The following is a 17,455-nucleotide window of genomic DNA, read 5'->3' as shown; positions in this document are numbered from 1 at the left end:
CAGGAGTGTGGTTCTTGGAGGTGTGGTGGGCGTGTGAGGCTGCAAGGTTGACAATGCGGGGTCTTGGTAGTGTCAGTGCTTTCCCATGCACTTTCAAGGAGTGCTCTTTCAGCTGGCTGATTGTCATGGTGGAAAATGAGCAGGAGGAACATTTGTAGGCATGTTCACCTGGGTGAGCGAAATACAGGCAAGTCATCAGCTCACAAAAGAAACAAAATGGGGCCCCCATACTTCTCTTACTGAATTTTACTTCTCGGCAGTAAAATTCCCACTGGCTCTTCAGTGAAAAAATGATCCCAAAGAGAACAAGCTATGCATGTCTCCTTACTGGAGCAGTCTGGAGTCTGCAGGTACAGACACCTGCTTTGGACCAGAGTATTGCTTTCTGACAACTGCAGATCCTTGTAAAGTGACCAATGCCAAAAAACAGAGACCAGACTCTTAGCATGACTGTGTTGTATGGTATGAGAAGAAAACAGACTCTGGGATGAAAATGGAGTCACTTAACCATAGCACTTCCAAAAGTCTTTGGGAGCACACCAACTGGAGAGGGTGAAGTCATCTGTTTCTGCATGCAGCACATCCAGCATCATTATTAATGAAGTAAGGACACTACAGAATGCTAACAAAGGTCCCTCCCCCCCCAGAAAAAGGTGGGGGGATCTACATTTGGAGAAGGTTGTGTTTTCCTTATGAAAAACCTGCTATTAGGCAGGAGTAATCTTCATAGAACCAGTAACCCAGTCAAGGCTGGTTTACTACAAGAAGTGAACATGGCAATACCAAGAACAGTGCAGATCTGTAAGGCTATGTGAAAGTGAATGATGACAAAGCACTGAAATAAGTGAAGAACAGAAGTAATGAATAGTAGTGAATGTAATTTGGAATACATTCCGAGCCATAGAGACAGCAAACAAGGGGAAACAAATCCTGAGACAAGATTTGTTTTGCATTAAGCATGGAGGCAATTGGAACACAAAGTGAAACTGTCCCAACACAAACAATGTGATATTATACAGGTGCCAAGTTATTGTTTTGGAAGTGCCACTTCCATGTACAAGAATAACACTGACCACATGTAAGTTGTACATAAAGTGCCAAAACTAATATAGGAGTGAAATATTCATCACCAGTAACAGAAGAACAAGAGTTCTAGTAATGAACAAAGGAGAACATGTTTTCCATCTCTCAACAAATTTAGCAAACAAATTCTCAAACAGCATTGTTTCCAACACCAGAAATAAGGGAACCAAAAGAGAATGTGAAAGCACGGATGTTGAAGCAAGTCAGAGTAAGCACACCTGAAAAGATTAGCCACCATCCTACATAAAAATAATTCCCACCCCTCTCTTCCAGAAAAACTATGCTAATCATGGGCACAAAACACAAACTCTTAAAAAGCCTCTTTTGGTACATCTGAAAAAGATCACTTAAGAGTCTGAAATGGTGAAGCAAGAAATTGTCCCACATTTTATCAAATGGCATTCCTCACATGCATATTATATCAGCTATGTATTACCTTTTTACAAGAAAACACTTTTTGTATAGCACGTACACCAAGTTGCTCAGTGGAACAGGATAATACAAGGACAAAAGAAACTCCAAGGTATGAGATACCAGTGAGATACAGATACAGACCCTCACGGTTTGTCAGTATAAGAGATTCCTGGACAACAGTAGGCACCAACCATTAAAAGCACCACAAGACACTAAAGGAAATAGAGGATGATTACATATTAAGCAGTCTAGACACAACTAATAAATATACCCACTATTCAGCCATAACAGTTCAGGTGGACATCAGGATGAAAGGATGTGTTTGATTGCAGAGGAGGAGCTACAGTTCAGCTTAACAGAAGCCTTCTGCACTTCTTTGACTGGCAGTTTTGCATTTCATAAAATGATTTTGTTAATACACATACAAATAAATAAATCAATTTAAAAATTTATGTGGTGGGTCTCAACACCCAATATGTACTCAAAGCATTATGTTCCAGATTACACAGAAACTGAGCAGAGCCAATATGTTCTTACAATCATCCATTTGAGCATGCAGTGAATACGGTGTCATGACTAATGAAGCAAGGACACTAATAAATGCTAACAAATGCCCCTCAAAAAATACAAGCAAAAAAAAAAAATAACAGGTGAAAAAGTTCAGATGAAAACAACAGACAGTCCATTTAGAGATACTGTAAACTGTTTTGCTCCATGCCAAAGGAGATGTCACATACTGGATGAAAAACAAGTGCCAGAAACACTGACTGGTACCAGCTGTTAGGCAAGAAGGCATTTAGTCCACTGAATTTTGATCAATTCCCAGACAATGAGGATGAGAGGCAAACTGAGCAAAAGACGTCAGGATTTTACTGAGTTTTAAAGATCTCCAGGAAACTTCGGAAACATTCAGGGAGATTCAAGTTTCCACTTCTAAATGAACTGATAATGAGATGATGGACAAGAGACAAAAAAAAAATGGTAACAAAATAGAAGCACTGAGAACCACTGTGTTATTGAAAAACTGGGGAGTCTGAGGAAAAGTCTTCATAACATGTTTATTCAGTTGTATATATTTCTGAAGGATTGACTCAAAACACAACAAAGCAAAGCTCTGACTGAAAAAACATACAAGCAATTTTTTTGTGATGTGAATATTCTTTTGATAAAAATGGACTGAGGCAAAAACAAATCATAAGCTTTTGGAAGCTCTGTTACACAAGTCATTGTGTAAGCACTACCTAGGCAACCATAAAATTGTGTTCTTGTATGATGCAAAACATGGCCCTTCAAGGAGTGTCCAGTAATCAAGTTCAAGAGCATGAATTAATAATAAATAAATAAATGACTTGCATGAAGAGGAGTGTGAAGTAAATATTAGTTGCATGCTAAATTTGTCTCTAAAAATCTGTCAGATTCCAACAAGGTAGCACAAAGTAGCCCAACTATACATTAGCATAAAGAAAACATAATTTTATGGTTGGCAAAGATAAAGAACCATGTCACCTCCACGCAGAATGTGGGACTCTGTAAACTGGAACTGCTGCATACAGTTGTATTTCCTAGATGGGACAGAATGACATAGTTCCATACAATAGAGCAGTGGCAAAAACTAAGCTAATCCACAATACCCATCCAAATACAGAAAAGGGTCCTGGTACAAGCTAAAAGCAACACAGGAAACAAAGTACAAGCGACCATCAATCCCTCCTACATTTCTGCTGATGAGAAGTGGCTTTAGATCCATGGTCACAATCACTTTTTTTTTTTTACCAGCTATAAATTCCTCCTGCCTTTCCTCCCCATTTTCCCATCTTCCTCCTCCACTCCAAACTGAGTATATGACATAGTGTAAACAAATAATAAAGGAACATACTTCCAGCCCTTTGGTCATTTGTTACAGGAGTTTCTACTTCCAAGTTTTGAACAACTGGGCTAGTTTGCAGTTTTCTAAATTGGTCAATATTCTGTTCTTTGCATCAGAGTGCATATTTGGACAGTGGTTTCAGGGTGGATTTTTTATCCTCTCAACCTCAAAGATGCAACTGTATCCAATGGAGCCAGTGGTTTTTGACTCCAGTCTTCTGATAACCTTTCAGTGTATGATGTGTGACGGTGCCAAGAGTCTAGGGCCAAAGAATAAAGATGAGGAAATTCTGAGGCTTGCACTTTTTAATGATCAAAGGTGCAACACTTGGAGGTGACCTAGGCTGTATGACACATCACCTTCCCAATTCTTATTCATCAGAAGCAGTTCTGCTGCTTGCTTGTGTGGATTCCGTACTGCAATACAGAGATTTGCAAGACAAATTCCCAAACATGTTAATGGAATCATGACATCCTCAGTCTGCTGCACACAGACTCCCAAAGTTTGCAGTGTTTGGTTTTCACACAAAAGCCAGTGCAAGACTCTACCAAAACCAAGGTACAATCCACAGCCCTTTTCCCAGAGTCACCTAAAGCACAAACATAAATACAAACATAGCGGAGCAACACTCCCTACCAATCTGTTAAGACACCAATGGCATAAGCGGACTGATTAAATTCTCTTGGAAATAAGCAGAAATAATAATAATAAAAAAATCATTAATATAAAAGAAAATAGAAAAGTAATTAGTTCTTGAAGTACTCATCACTGTTTTAAATTCTTGTCCTTCCAAAAACATTATCCAAACTCCCACTGATTCCAACAGGTGCGTAGGCTGGCCAATCATGACTTGTCTTTGAAAATCTTACCCAAATTTGGTGACAAAACACGTGATTCAAACCAGCATCTCTGTTCAGCAACAAGAACGCACGGGCCATTTCAGCTGCTGCACTGCAAAACTGAGAGAGAGAACTTACCAGCATGAGCCTTGAGTATATGGGTTTTCAGGCGGCTATTATAAGAGGACTTGAATGGGCACAGTTTGCAACGGAATGGCTTATGGTGTCCATGATGAGTCTGCATATGACGATCCAGACTTGAAAAGAGAAAGACAGAAAAGGGAAACACAAAAGAGTAAATAATTTCAACAATTGCTTCAAATGCAAAGCAAAACACTTCATAGAAACAATAAATTAAATGCAAAGCAGAACAGGCTCAATGATCATTTCCCATATTCTCTTGTAAAATTCAATAGGTCTGTTTACAGAATAAAGTAGAATCTAATCTGAGGAGAAGGAGCAGAAGTTGACACCAATTCTGTTATGCAGAAAGCAAGCCACTTAAATAAACTTACAGGGCAAGATTAGTATAAATTAAATTATACCTGATCCAGACTTAAAGGACCAGTTGAAGAAACAAGAGATGGACAAGAACAGTAAAATTATCATAACAGAATTTTTCTCCTGGCAAACATTTTTGTGGCAATATGCCTTTTGTCCTGTTGGTGAAGCAGGGGGGAGGGCAAGCTTTAGTGAGGCAGCCTTCTTTTGGTTACAGCAGCAAAAGCAGATTAGAGATCCTGCTCTGGGGAGGGTGCCAGCAGGCTGCAGCTGATGAGTTCCAGGATTAAAAGGCAGCAGAGTTTCAGAAGTAACAGTGTGGGAGATTCTGCATGAAGACCAACAAGAGAAGGGGTGGCAAAGACCAGCCTCTACTTTCCTCAGGGAAACTGGAAGCCACTGACAACCTGAATACTGGGGGGTGACCAGAACTTGCTCTCTCTCCACTGTTTCTCCTAACAGTTTAGTAAAGTTTGGAAGTGAAAAAAGGATGTTTTCCATATTTTTTTAACAGAAGAGCAAATTCATTCTATCTGAGTGAGTCCCGCAGAGCTCTGCAGTTCTTACGCCATGGCTGACAGCCATGAATTCACAGTCTTCAGGTGGCAGGCAGGTAGCTGCAGCTTGGGCTGTAAACACTTCCAGTACAGCCTCTTCTTTGGACACATCCATGCTTTGTGATCTAGTCTTAGTTTGAGCCATCATATGCAAGGTGATCAAACAACAACAGGGCAGATACAGCACGCTGGAGGAGTGGCAATTTGCCAAAACTACCCCCCACCTGCCACCTTAATTCTAGGTATATTTCAGGCTTATTTCCTTTTATTTTTCCTAAATAATTCTGTTATTTTTTTACTGAATATCAACACGTAGATCAAGTGCCAGTTGTTCCAGCCCTCTCACACTACACAAGATTGTCACGGGATCTTTAGTCCCACACTGAGAAGAGCTTGAGCCAGAAAATCCCTGTTTACAAGAGCTAACACTGAAGTCTGTGTATTCAAAGATCTGATGACAGCAAAAAAAAACCAAAACAAACAAAAAAAAGAACTTATTTCTCCTCTCAGAGCCACTTCAGACAATTACAATTTAACAGAAATCCAGTGGATGGAGTTTGTGGCAAGATAAAATGCACAAAGTCTCCTAAATGAGTAAGACATTGAACCGAATACTTCATAGAACAAAACTTGTTTTAAATAACAGACAGGGAATAAGCTTACTTAAGAACTAAAGCAGACTGCCAAAATGTATATAACACATATAAAGCTATTATAAATATATACCTTAAGGTATTCTATACAGTAATAATTAAAATTATATTCACAACCACATACTTTGTCAAGCAGAAGCAAGCTTTTAAGTTTTGGTCAGATCTGGGAGAACAGTAGGCTGTTTAAACATTTGGTTTGGTTTCTTTCACAGACTTTATCTCCCAAGAGAATAATTGTGTCAGAAACAAAAATAAAAGATGAAGCAGATAACTTCAACAACAGTGACAACACCAATTACCAAGGTAGGTGATAGCTGTAGAGTTCCTCCCTGCCATCCACCACTTTCTAACTTACCCATCCTTCTGCTTGCAGGATGTGACTTTATTCACTTCCTAGGTACGAAACAGAGTGACTAGAGACAAACTCAACACAAGTCTGATTTTGGAAGCAAACCGGTTTGCTAGGCAAACAGCAGGTTGTGTAAGCTATGTGAGGTAGGGGCATCCCTCACTGTCAGCCTTGACAAAACAGGATGGGATATGCCCAGTAGTATCCATCTTTACCCCAGTCCCCTTCTTACTGTTGGCTGCTCAATACCATGGTCTTTTTCAACAAGGCAGAACAAACTGTGGCATCAATTTGCAACACTGTGACAGTAGTAGAAATCTTGGTTTTTAACATAAGCAGTTTAAAAATGCTTTTTCTTATGTTTTCTCTCCCACATGCATTTGATTGCAAAACAGTGACACCTTCACCAAATTCAAGAGTGCTGCTGGCAGTGCTATGAATGCTTACATCAAATGAGCACCTGGATCTCTCTTCATTTGTTAAAATGGTAAATAAGCTGCTCTCTCCCCCAGAAATTAGAGAAAACGTACCTGTGAGTCAGTCCAAGATGCTATTGGAAAATATCCCACAAACCCATTTTTTGCAGACATCCCATGTATATATGATGATGAATAAATTAATTTTAAAAACTACCCAGATTAAGGCAAAGTCAACCTTAGGGAAATAAATAATAAGAAACATGACTATTAATGATGACTATGTATTTCCACATGCTGCAGCAGACAAGGAAACAGTCTGAGGGAGTCACTAGTATCCCACACTGATGTGAACCTGAAATATTTGTAGACTGAAAAATCTAATCTTAAGGTATGTTTATGACGGTTATTTAACATTATAAATGAAAACACAATCAAAGACTTGTAGTAACGATAAACAAGGTAGTTATATTCAAAAGGAGCTCCTTATATACCAAGGATTAACAAGGAGAATACTTTCCTCTCCTTGGCTTGTTAATTCTCATGCATCTGACAAGGCTGCACAAGCGATAGGCTTCACTGTTTTGCCTACTGAAAGGGGTCTTATTCCACTTGCATGCTTTTCCCCTACAAGCAAAAAAAGGGCCTAAATAAATGCAAAAAGATATATAGATGCAACCTTTCATAAATAGCCACTCATAATGGCTAAAGATTTTGCAGCACAGAAAATACCTAAATGCTGAGAAAAATGTTGCTCAAGATCAAGTTGAGTGCTCTCCTTCAATGTCAGCCTATAAAACAGTAGTGCCAGTTTGTGCTTCTTTTGAAAACAAAAATAAAGGCATAACTTACTTGTGCCTGAAAGCAGAGACAAAGGAGCAATACTGGCAGCTGTACTTGTCTTCTCGGGTAAACATGGCCAGAGCCAAGTGACTCCTCTCGTGAGATCGCAGACCCTGCATAGACATCAAAACCCGGTCACACTGGCTGCAGTGGTAGCCCCCAGGCCTGGTTTCATCTTCCAAGGATGCTCCAGATTCAGCTTCTGTAAATTCCATAATGCCAGGGTCTTTGGCTCCCTCACAACCCTCCATCAAAGTTGTGTTTGAAGAATCTTCAGCTTCCTGCTAAAAAACACATATCCCCCCAAAGCCATCAATTCTCTCTCCCTTCTGCCCCTCAGTCTTTCCCATGTGTTCATTATAATGCCTAGGTTTCCCACTGCATTATTTTTCTAAATATATCCCTACAGAAACTCCACAACAATGGCTTTCTGAAAAAGAAGAGCCTACTCTTGGGAGGGAAAAACACAATTATATCTATCTATACATACACGCATATGTAAAAAAAGAATCTTGCTCCTTCATCAAATTTGTCTCAGATTACGCAAAAAGACAAGAAACCGAATTAACTGTCTTTAAATAGTCTTTATATAAATCTTCTAAACTTTATCAATCAGATAAACATTAGTAAGGTATAGAGCAAGTTCATTTAATTTTGCTCTAGCTTACAGTGTACCTACTCTGCAGGCTAAATCTGTAGTCTAGTCTACAGTAGACTTCTCCATCAGCATCAAATTCACAAGAAAGAAGCCAGCACTCCAAGACCCTAGAATCCTCTTTAAAAATAAAAAGCAAAAAGATAAGTATTTTTTATCCCTTTTCCTATCTTTCCTTTCCCTTTTCTAACCAGAGCATGCATTTTTGCAGCAACTTTAATAACGTGTAAGACTATTTACATTGCATTCTTTCAGCGACGGATTTCAGCTTTTGTTACCTGCTGTAAAATTTCTATTTATTCAAAAGAATTTACCCTACATAAACTTCACAAGAGAAGCAGGGAGAAGAGGAAATCGTCTCTTGGGAAGGAAGCATCTGAATCTGTCAGTAGTACCAGTACCAGGTATAAGTAAAGGAAGGTCAGTGGCTGGTCAATGAAAGCTCTCTCTGGTAGCACAAGTCAGGCTATGAAGGACTCTGCTTCCTCACAACAAGCAGATGATATCACAAAAGAAGCACCCTTAGCCAAGCACTGAGACCTGCAGCAGGAGTCTTTGCTGATAACTCACTGCAGAATGAGGAACACACAGCTACTTCCCACAGCCTTGCTGCACTTTCACTACCCCTGCTGATAACCTGGAAATCGGGCTCTGGAGCACATCCTATCCTTGGTCATGTCCTAGAAGACATCCCCTTTCACAGCGAGACAGGAACAACACATTTACACCTGATCACCTGAATGGGGACCACTGGCTCTGCTGGCCATAGAATGTTTTATTTGGAGCCTGTGTGTAAATTTCATGTGGAAAGGTGTACCACAGGCAACCTCCCATATTCTCATGTGCACACTTCCTCTTCTATTAAAAAAATTAAAAAATAAAAAAAAAAAAAAGAAAGAAAGAAAACAAGCAGCTCTTTTAGGGTTTAACTAAGCAGAAAAGTAGCCCAGAATAGATGAGAGAAAGCCTCCTGCTCATAAACCAGGTCTTTCGGTCATCAATGACATCAACTCCTTTGTGGCTGAGAAGAAATGAGAATTAAATAGTCTTCATGACCCTGGATCAAGAGTGGAAAAAAGTTAAAACATCTTAAAATAAACCACATACACTTCAGAAACTTAGTGTTAGATTAAAACATCAACCTGAACTGGAATACCCAGTTCAAAACCCATTCAACTTCACAAGAGCCCTCCGGAGGTTTTCAATGAGTCCTTTATTTTAAACAATATAAGAAGTTGCAGTCACCTTCAACCACCTTTTTAAGACTCTTACCTTTACTGTAGCTGTCACAGAAGAGACATTCCCATACTGGACATGCTTGCGGAGGTGATTACAGATTGCTCGAAGTGTTGGATGGACTTCCACACAAAATTTGCATTTGTAGCCAACCACCTTCCTCTCCTTAAGTTTTGAAACATCTTCCAGGTGTCCAAAAGCCTGTTTGAATACACAAGCATAAATCACTGACATATGCTTTGTTATCTCATTTTTATTATCTTATTTTTGTTATCTCACAAACGACACACTACACCTGAAGGGAAATTATGCTTGTTGTACATATGTCCTGTTTGCAAAACTGCAAGGTCAATTTTTATTGACGTCTATTAATGCCTCCAGAATAAGTGGACAAGATATCTGTGCAGGAGAAACAATCAGTTTCTGCAGAACACTGGTCCTCGAGAAGACCATCCAGTTTAGCCTGGTACTGTGTTTTTTCATAATGGAGCTTTTCCACAGCAAGTGTATTTCAAACTGAAGCAGAAGGGGTAAGCAAGCAAGTATAAAGAGCACAATATGGTGCTTGCCAAAGGTTCAGTCACCAGACAGATTAATGTCATGTTAATATTGAGTGCTTAATCAGAGAAAGTACTGAGAGAGAGAGAAGGTTGAGAAGGAAACTGATGTGCTATTCAGAGGTACATTGAAGAGGGGGATGGGACACTTTGTAAAGAATCTGCAACAAAGTACATGGCAACCTTGTCACAACAGAACAAGTAACTGTCAGATACAGATGGCCTTCCAGAAGGGTGGGAGGAAGGAAAGAAGATAAAGAAAATTCTGAAGGAAGCTGCAGGAAGGAGCAGGGCTTCCTACAGAACCTAGGGAGGGGTGGAGGATGGATGAGGAAATTAAAGCAGAATGTATAATTGACTTATGGAGCTCACTGGCATGCTGAATCATTCATCAGGCTGTGGTCATTTGGCTGTCAAAGAGAACATGCAAGCGGGCATTAGTAATAGGCAGCCTCTTGGGGTGCAGAAAGAAGGGTAGTGTTTCTGCTTTTCTCCCCTGGCAGGGAGCAGAGAGGAGGTAAAAAGACTAGACACACAAATCCTTACCCTCTCTTGTTTGAAATCTGCAAAAGCACCATCTGCATATTTCTGCTTGCTCAAAAGCTGCTTCCTCCTCTCCTGACGTTTGGCACGTTTCTGGAATTCCTCATTGTGACTATTCAAGTGTGTGGTCAGCTCTGCCGTGCTATGCCATTTTGTATCACAGTGTTTGCACTGGTAGACAGGGTTCTGAGAGCGGGTGCCGCTTACCAGTATGGTAAAGTCCCTCTTCAAATCCTTGCTGTGGTGGTCAGTGTAATGCATGCACAGCAGTTCTGCTGTGCTGAAAGACAGCTTGAAACATTTTATGCACCTGAAGGGAAGCCACTCAATTTCCTGAGCCTCAGTCTCCACCTCAGGTTTTTCAAAGTCATTCCTCTCTTCAGCTAGAGCTGGCTTTTCATGCTCATCGGCATACACGGCAGTGAAGTAACCCCCCAGCTTGCTCGCATGCTGCTTCTTAGGGAAAACACCAGGGTGGCGCTTCATGTAGTGGGACACAATACCCTTTTTGCTGAAGGACTGGAAGGAACAAAGCGAGCATTTCTTCTTCTCTACAGCCCTCCTCAGCTCCTCACTTAACTGAGGAGTGTCATCCTTGGGAGGAGATGGAATGATCACTTTATTGGGTTTGTCGCTTACTGTCCTGGAGGCTGCTAAGCAGTGAGTGTAGTAAGCATCAATGTCATGTCTTTTCTGGTAGTGTGCCGCAAGCCCTTTGCGGATAGGGTTGGTGTATGAACACAAAGCACATTTAAAGAGGTTGTTCTTGCCCTCTGGCTGTGCCCGGACATTGTTATGTTTGATGCGGTAGTGCCTAGCTATCCCCTTCCGGGTGGAACAGAAGTACTTGCAGAGCTGACACCGGAAAACTGTGTGAGACACTAAATGAGAACTGGAGAAATGAGGTGCTGGCAGAGAGACTTCTCCAACATCCTCAGCAGCAATTTCTGGGGAGGCCTTGATTTCAGCTATCATGTCTGGCTCCACCGAGACAGACACCTTTGGTGGTGACTGGGCAAAAACATCAAATTCAGGTTGATTGTGGTATTTCTCATAGTGAATTTTCAGCTTCTCGAGTGTTCCATGAGTGTAAGGGCAGAGTTTGCACCGATAAGCACCATAGCCTTGCTTGAATATCCTGCTTGTCTCTTCCACATCATTCTGAGCAATATCATTTGACTGCTCCACATCATGCACAAAGTCTTCAGCAGTGACCTTTACTGATGGGTGCCGCTTCTGGTAATGTGTGAGAACACCATGAATACGTGTATTAATGTATGGGCAATGTCTGCATTTATAAACAGCCCCTGGGTTAATGTCTATATCCTGAGCAAAGTCTGCAGCTTTCACTTTCATGCCAGGATGCTTTTTGCCATAATGTGTCAGAAGGCCATGCAAGTTGTTGTACTCAGACTGGCAAACTGTACACTGATATGGAGTGGAGGAGATGGCAGGGTTTGAAGAAGTCAGCTGGACAGTTTTTTCCTGGGAAAGGCTGGCATCCTCTGCACACTCTGCATCCTGATCCATCTGTGATGTTGTTATATGGTCTTCAGATTCCATCCTGGCCCCAGCTTCATCGGGCTGTGGGATGGATTTCTCAGCAGCATCTTTCTCCTTAATGATATCTAACAAAACAGATTCATCTCCATTCATGGCCCAAGGGTGAAATGCTTGGTAGTGATTAGTAATATCCCAAATGGAAGATGCTTCAAAAATGCAGTCTCTGCATCTATAGGTCTTCATCTCTGTTGGCATCACCAGGGCAGGAGGGGAAGGATCAGGACCTGCCCAGAGTTTAGTTGCCATGTATGTGTAGTCAACATAATGCTCAGGATGTCTCCTTTGGTAATGCACAAGCAAACCACTTGGCTCTGTGTGTGAATAAATGCACCATTCACAGTGATAACCAGCTTCTATCAAGCCATCCAAAAATGCCCATCTCAGGATGGATGTGACTGTGGCCTTCAGATTTGGGTGGTCTTTCTTAATATGCTTCCTCAATGCATAGAAATAAGGTGATGTGTAGCTACACTGCCTGCATTTGAGGGCTCTCAGCTTTGACTTGTCCCGTTCGGTGCTGGAGGTGTGAGCAGGCATGCTGCCGGTCGATTTCTTCTGGCTGCGATCACAAAGGCTTCTAATGGTGGCTGTATGCTGCCTAATCACATCTGCGTTAGCTTTGAAGTCACGATGCTTCTTTTGATAATGAATGAGGACGCCTTTCACGGTCCGATTTCCATAATCACAGTGTTGGCAGAAGAACATTTCATTATCAGGAGGATTCACAGAGGTCTCAGATCCACTCCGGCTCAACTGCTGCATTGACATTGGTGCCTTCTGAATACCAGGTGGCAACTCACCAGCCCTCATCATTGCTGCGGTCGGGGGTGCCTGTCTGATGTATTTGGCAGTGACCTTTATCTCTGGGTGCCTTTTCTGGTAGTGGACAAGCACTCCTACAACTGAGCGGTTGCTGTATGAACAGTGTTTGCAATAGTAGAGCTCAGAAGCGAGGTCTGGGGGTGGCAGTGGGGGAGGTGGAGGTTGAGAAGCCAAGCTGGACAATTTTGGGGAGACAGGAGTCCCCAACTCAAAAGACATCTGGGCCAAGGCAGAGCCCCTGTCAACAGAGACTACACGCATGGTCTTCTGAATTCTGAAATATGATGCTTTTTCTTCAGGGTGCTTTTTCTGGTAATGCACCAGAACTGAATGCATGTTAGGGCTTGCAAATGAACACACATCACAGTCATAAACAACCACAGTATTGACTGAAGGTTCCTTCTGATTTTCACATTCAGGACTAAAGCTCTTGGCGGCACTTTTGTTAAAACCAGCTGGCACACCAGCCCCGCGAGCAACGGGGGTGGAGGTTGCCATAGTTTTTGGAGCAGAATTCAAGATCTCTCTCAGTGTCTGAGATTCTGTGTTCAGCCCTTCTTGCTGCTCAACAACATAGCTTGAAAATATCATTGCATTGTTAATTTTCACTGTGGGATGCATTCTTTGGTAATGTGGCATCAGGCTTCTAACATTTGGGCTTGTGTAAGAGCAGAAGCGGCAGCGGTAGATCAGATCAGAATGATCAAAGTTCAGTACGTTCATAGCTTCAGGGTGATGCTCTCCATAATGCTGCTGCAGGTCTTCAAAGTTTGTGTAGTCAATGTAGCACTCAAGACATCGATATACTGCGCTGTGATCATTGGGATCCAGGATATACCTAAAGCTGAACTTAATATAGGGATGCATTCGCTGGTAGTGGGTGCTAACACTCCTGGCAGATTTGTTGCTGAAATCACAGTGTTTACAATAGTAAAGCCTGCCAGAGTCAGTAAACTCAGAATTCTCATTGTTCTGATCAGTACTATACATGTTTGTCTGGGTCCCCAGAACAGCAGCATTAGGGCTCTGATGGTCCTTCATGCTGACAGAAGAATAGTAGTCTTCCTCATCTTCAGATAAAGTGAGTTCAATCTCTGCCCCATTGGTGGAATTGTAGTCATGCTGCATGCTTCTAAAGTTTGTCTCCTTCTGGGAATCATTAGCCTCTCTGCCCCACATTTGCTGGGGTGCATAAGAACTGGAAACCTCTATCATTGGTTCTGTTTGCTCTTCTTCTCTGTCTAACTCCACTTCTATCTCCACCTCATTGTCCTCCTCCTCTTCCTCATCATCTTCTACGTTAATCACAGCATCTTCTTGCTGCTTGTTTTGGTTGATTTTGCTCTGCAGGTTGCTTGCTATTTCATCAATTCTAGTTCTCTTTTTCACTGGAGAGAGATCTAAAGGGAAGTCATTTGACACCTTCCGAGGGGCCTTTGCAACAAAGTTATTCTTAGAGGAGAGCCCAAGGATGGAGGTCTGGCTCTTCTTCACTGTGCTGGCAGAGGGGTGAGCATCTGCCTCACTCTCCTGTGGTGTGTTCGATGGTGGTCCATCATATTTTGGCAAGTTGTCACAGAATGAATGCTTGTGTTGCTGATGAACTCTGAGGCCTTTCAAAGTTGTGGTGGAATAGTTGCACATTGTGCACTTGTATGGATGCTGTGAATGGGGCTGAGGTGACTGCTGTTGTTGCTGTTGCTGCTGTGGCTGCACCGGTTCCATCATCCCAGCTGACTTCCTGCCATTTATATTTCCACTCTCGTAAGACACTGTGCTGTCATTCACAGAAGAGGCAATGCTTTCAGTCTGAGAGTTCATAGTGTCCCAGTCTGATGTTGTTCCTGTGTGACACTGCTTGTGGGCACCAAGCTTTAACGAACTCTTGCAGGTGAAAGGGCATTCATCACACTTGTACACAGCTGTCTTCCCAGACAGGTGGATGTTCTCAATGTGACGGGAAATGCTTCGGCGGTGCATCGTCAGGAAAGGGCAGAAAGGACACTGGAACCTGTTCATATACCTTCTAAAGGGAATCCCTTTTGTTTCCAATAGTTTGTTGCCATCAGATCCCATCAGCTGCTCTGCAGACATTCCTGAGGTCTGGTGATCCATGGAGTTCAAGCCATTCTCGCTGTCCATTTCATTTAGCTCTTCATCTGAGCTGGAGTCATTTAGCATACTGCTTGTTTCCAGGTCAGCAGAAGAATTTGTCATATCAGCAATTCCATAGCGGGATCTGTCAGACAAATTAACCATGCCCGAGTTGTGAGGTGACTTAGGCTTCATTTGAGGGTAAGACACAGAAGAAAACTTGGAAGATGTAGAAGAGTTGGGCCTGACAACGGAATTGCCCATAGAGCTCCTGAAGTTTGAGACATTAGCATTTGACATCTCACGTCCTGTTGTATTCATGGAGATATAATTAGAGTTTGGAGAGGCATTCTGGGAACTCTTACTCTGTACATCAGGTGCACCAGTTCCATCTTGCTGCTGCCTCAGGCTTGACAGTATTTTTACCATGCTGCGGTGCTTCTTCATCATGTGGTCACACCAGCGCTCCCTTCGAGGTGTCTGGTAGCTGCACCATTCACAGCAAAAGTTGCCCCTAGACTTTGTCAGGGGTTTGACCATGGATTCCAAAATGCTCCGCTCCACTACCTCTGCAGGCAGCTCCTTGCAGGGTTCCTGCACTGGCACAGAAGCAGACGATTCAGATACAGCAACAGCAGCAGTAGGAGGAGTTGAACTCTCTTTCAGGTTGTTTTTATGATACATTTTCTGGTGCTTAACAATCCTTGCACGCCTGGGTGACTTGTAGGTGCAGAACTGGCAACTGAAAACTTTGCCAAACCCTTCATACATCATGATGTTGTAATTTAGGGAACTAGCAGTTGGTGGCCCCACTGAGCTCCCCCCAGCCTGTGCTCCATGAACCTTGCGTGTGTGCTCTATGAGGAGGTTTTTGGAACGAAAGTAACGCACACAGAACTTGCACTGGAAAAACTTGTTGGCTGGTTTAGGATTTGGAGCCATGTGCTGACCATAGAAAGTCTGGCTCTGGCTATAGTAACTTCCAGTCCCCATCTGACTTGTTGCATTTTGCCCTAAAATGAGAATTAAGGTGTACATGTAAATAAATAAAATCAAATAAAGGCTTTTTCTCCACCCACCCTGTATGCTCAAGAACACAATCCTGTCCTGAACAGATAATAATCGCATCAGGACTCCCTCATTTACTTATGATGAGATCTACATATCTGGCAATGGTCAGAAAAATGATCATTACGCATAGTGCCTACATATATATATGACTGTCGCGAACAGTCTGGGATAGTCAATTTCCAAAATAATCTTCTTGGGGAAAAAAGAAAGCTAGTGCAGTAATAAAGTTGAAAATTTTGAGGTGGTTCATGGTAGTGAAGAACAACCATGAAAATCTGAAAACCAGAAAGCAATAAGAAGAAATACATGAAAAGCAGCTGGGAATAAAATCATCCTCCATGTTTGCATTTACAGAAAAAGCTGTGGTCACAACCAATATGCCTGAAGCTAGATATCTGCTTTGCTGACACAGCCATAAAGATGAGCTTTTTAAGTCACACTAAAAGTAGAAACTAAAACACACCGAGATAAGCCACATGTAAAAAAGGGGGTTAGAGCTGAGATCTTAAAGTTGAGATCAACCTTAGAGTTGGGATTTACCTGCTATGTCATCGGCGATTGTAAATTCATCCTTTACAGAAGAAAATTCAACCTCAGTCTGGTTGCTAGCATTCATGGAACTAGACCTTGGCTGGCTAGGACTTTCCTCAGAGACATCAGTTGGCTGCAGAAAAGCAGTGTGAACATCCTGAATGTGAGCTTTTAGATCTTCATAAGATGGAGCTCGAAAATCACAGCCATCACACTGCAGCACTTCCATGGTTCAGAGATGATCTTTTACATTAGAAAATTCTGCAAGAAAAACAGGGGAAGGAGAGAAGAAAGATACACTGTTTACAGCAATGCCATTGTAACCAATACAGAAAAAAGGTAATACCAAGCTTAAAATCATAGAATCATAAAATCTTTAAGGTTGTAAAAAGACCTCAAGGATCATCAAGTCCAACCGTCAACCCAACCACCTAACTCACTAAACCATGTCCCTAAGCACCACATCTACATGTTTCTTGAACACCTCCAGGGATGGTGACTCACCCACTTCCCTGGCCAGCCTGTTCCAATGCCTGATCACTCTTTCAGTGAAGAAATTTTTTCTAATATCCAGCCTAAACCTCCCTGGGGCAACTTGAGGCCATTTCCTCTTGTCCTATCACTTGTTACTTTAGAGAAGAGGCCAGCACCCACCTCACTACAACCTCCTTTCAGGTAGTTATAGAGAGTGATAAGGTCTCCTCTCAGCCTCCTCTTCTCTAAACAACCCCAGTTCCCTCAGCTGCTCCTCATAAGACCTGTTCTCCAGACCCTTCACCAGCTTCGTTGCCCTTCTCTGGACCTGCTCCAGCACCTCAATGTCCTTCTTGTGGTGAGGGGCCCAGAACTGAACACAGGATT

At 42.1% G+C, this 17,455-nt stretch overlaps 1 protein-coding gene across 1 annotated transcript; it reads right to left on the bottom strand.

Annotated features, from left to right (window-relative positions):
• Positions 1-6: 6 nt before the first annotated feature.
• On the bottom strand, positions 7-16,823 carry ZNF462 (zinc finger protein 462; the record flags this gene model as incomplete). The annotated part of the gene is made up of 6 exons (XM_010078512.1): positions 16,604-16,823; positions 10,517-16,005; positions 9,450-9,614; positions 7,532-7,635; positions 4,342-4,460; positions 7-168 (listed from the first exon to the last, which is right to left on the bottom strand). Coding segments are annotated over exons 1-6 (6,259 nt in total), but the record flags the coding sequence as incomplete, so codon positions are not given.
• Between the last annotated feature and the right edge of the window lie 632 nt (positions 16,824-17,455).

This window comes from Pterocles gutturalis, unplaced genomic scaffold, assembly GCF_000699245.1.
Source record: "Pterocles gutturalis isolate BGI_N339 unplaced genomic scaffold, ASM69924v1 scaffold4723, whole genome shotgun sequence".
Taxonomy (NCBI): Eukaryota; Metazoa; Chordata; class Aves; order Pterocliformes; family Pteroclidae; genus Pterocles; species Pterocles gutturalis.
The sequence above is the reverse complement of the archived record's forward strand: the minus strand, read 5'-3'. Positions and strand labels throughout refer to the sequence as shown.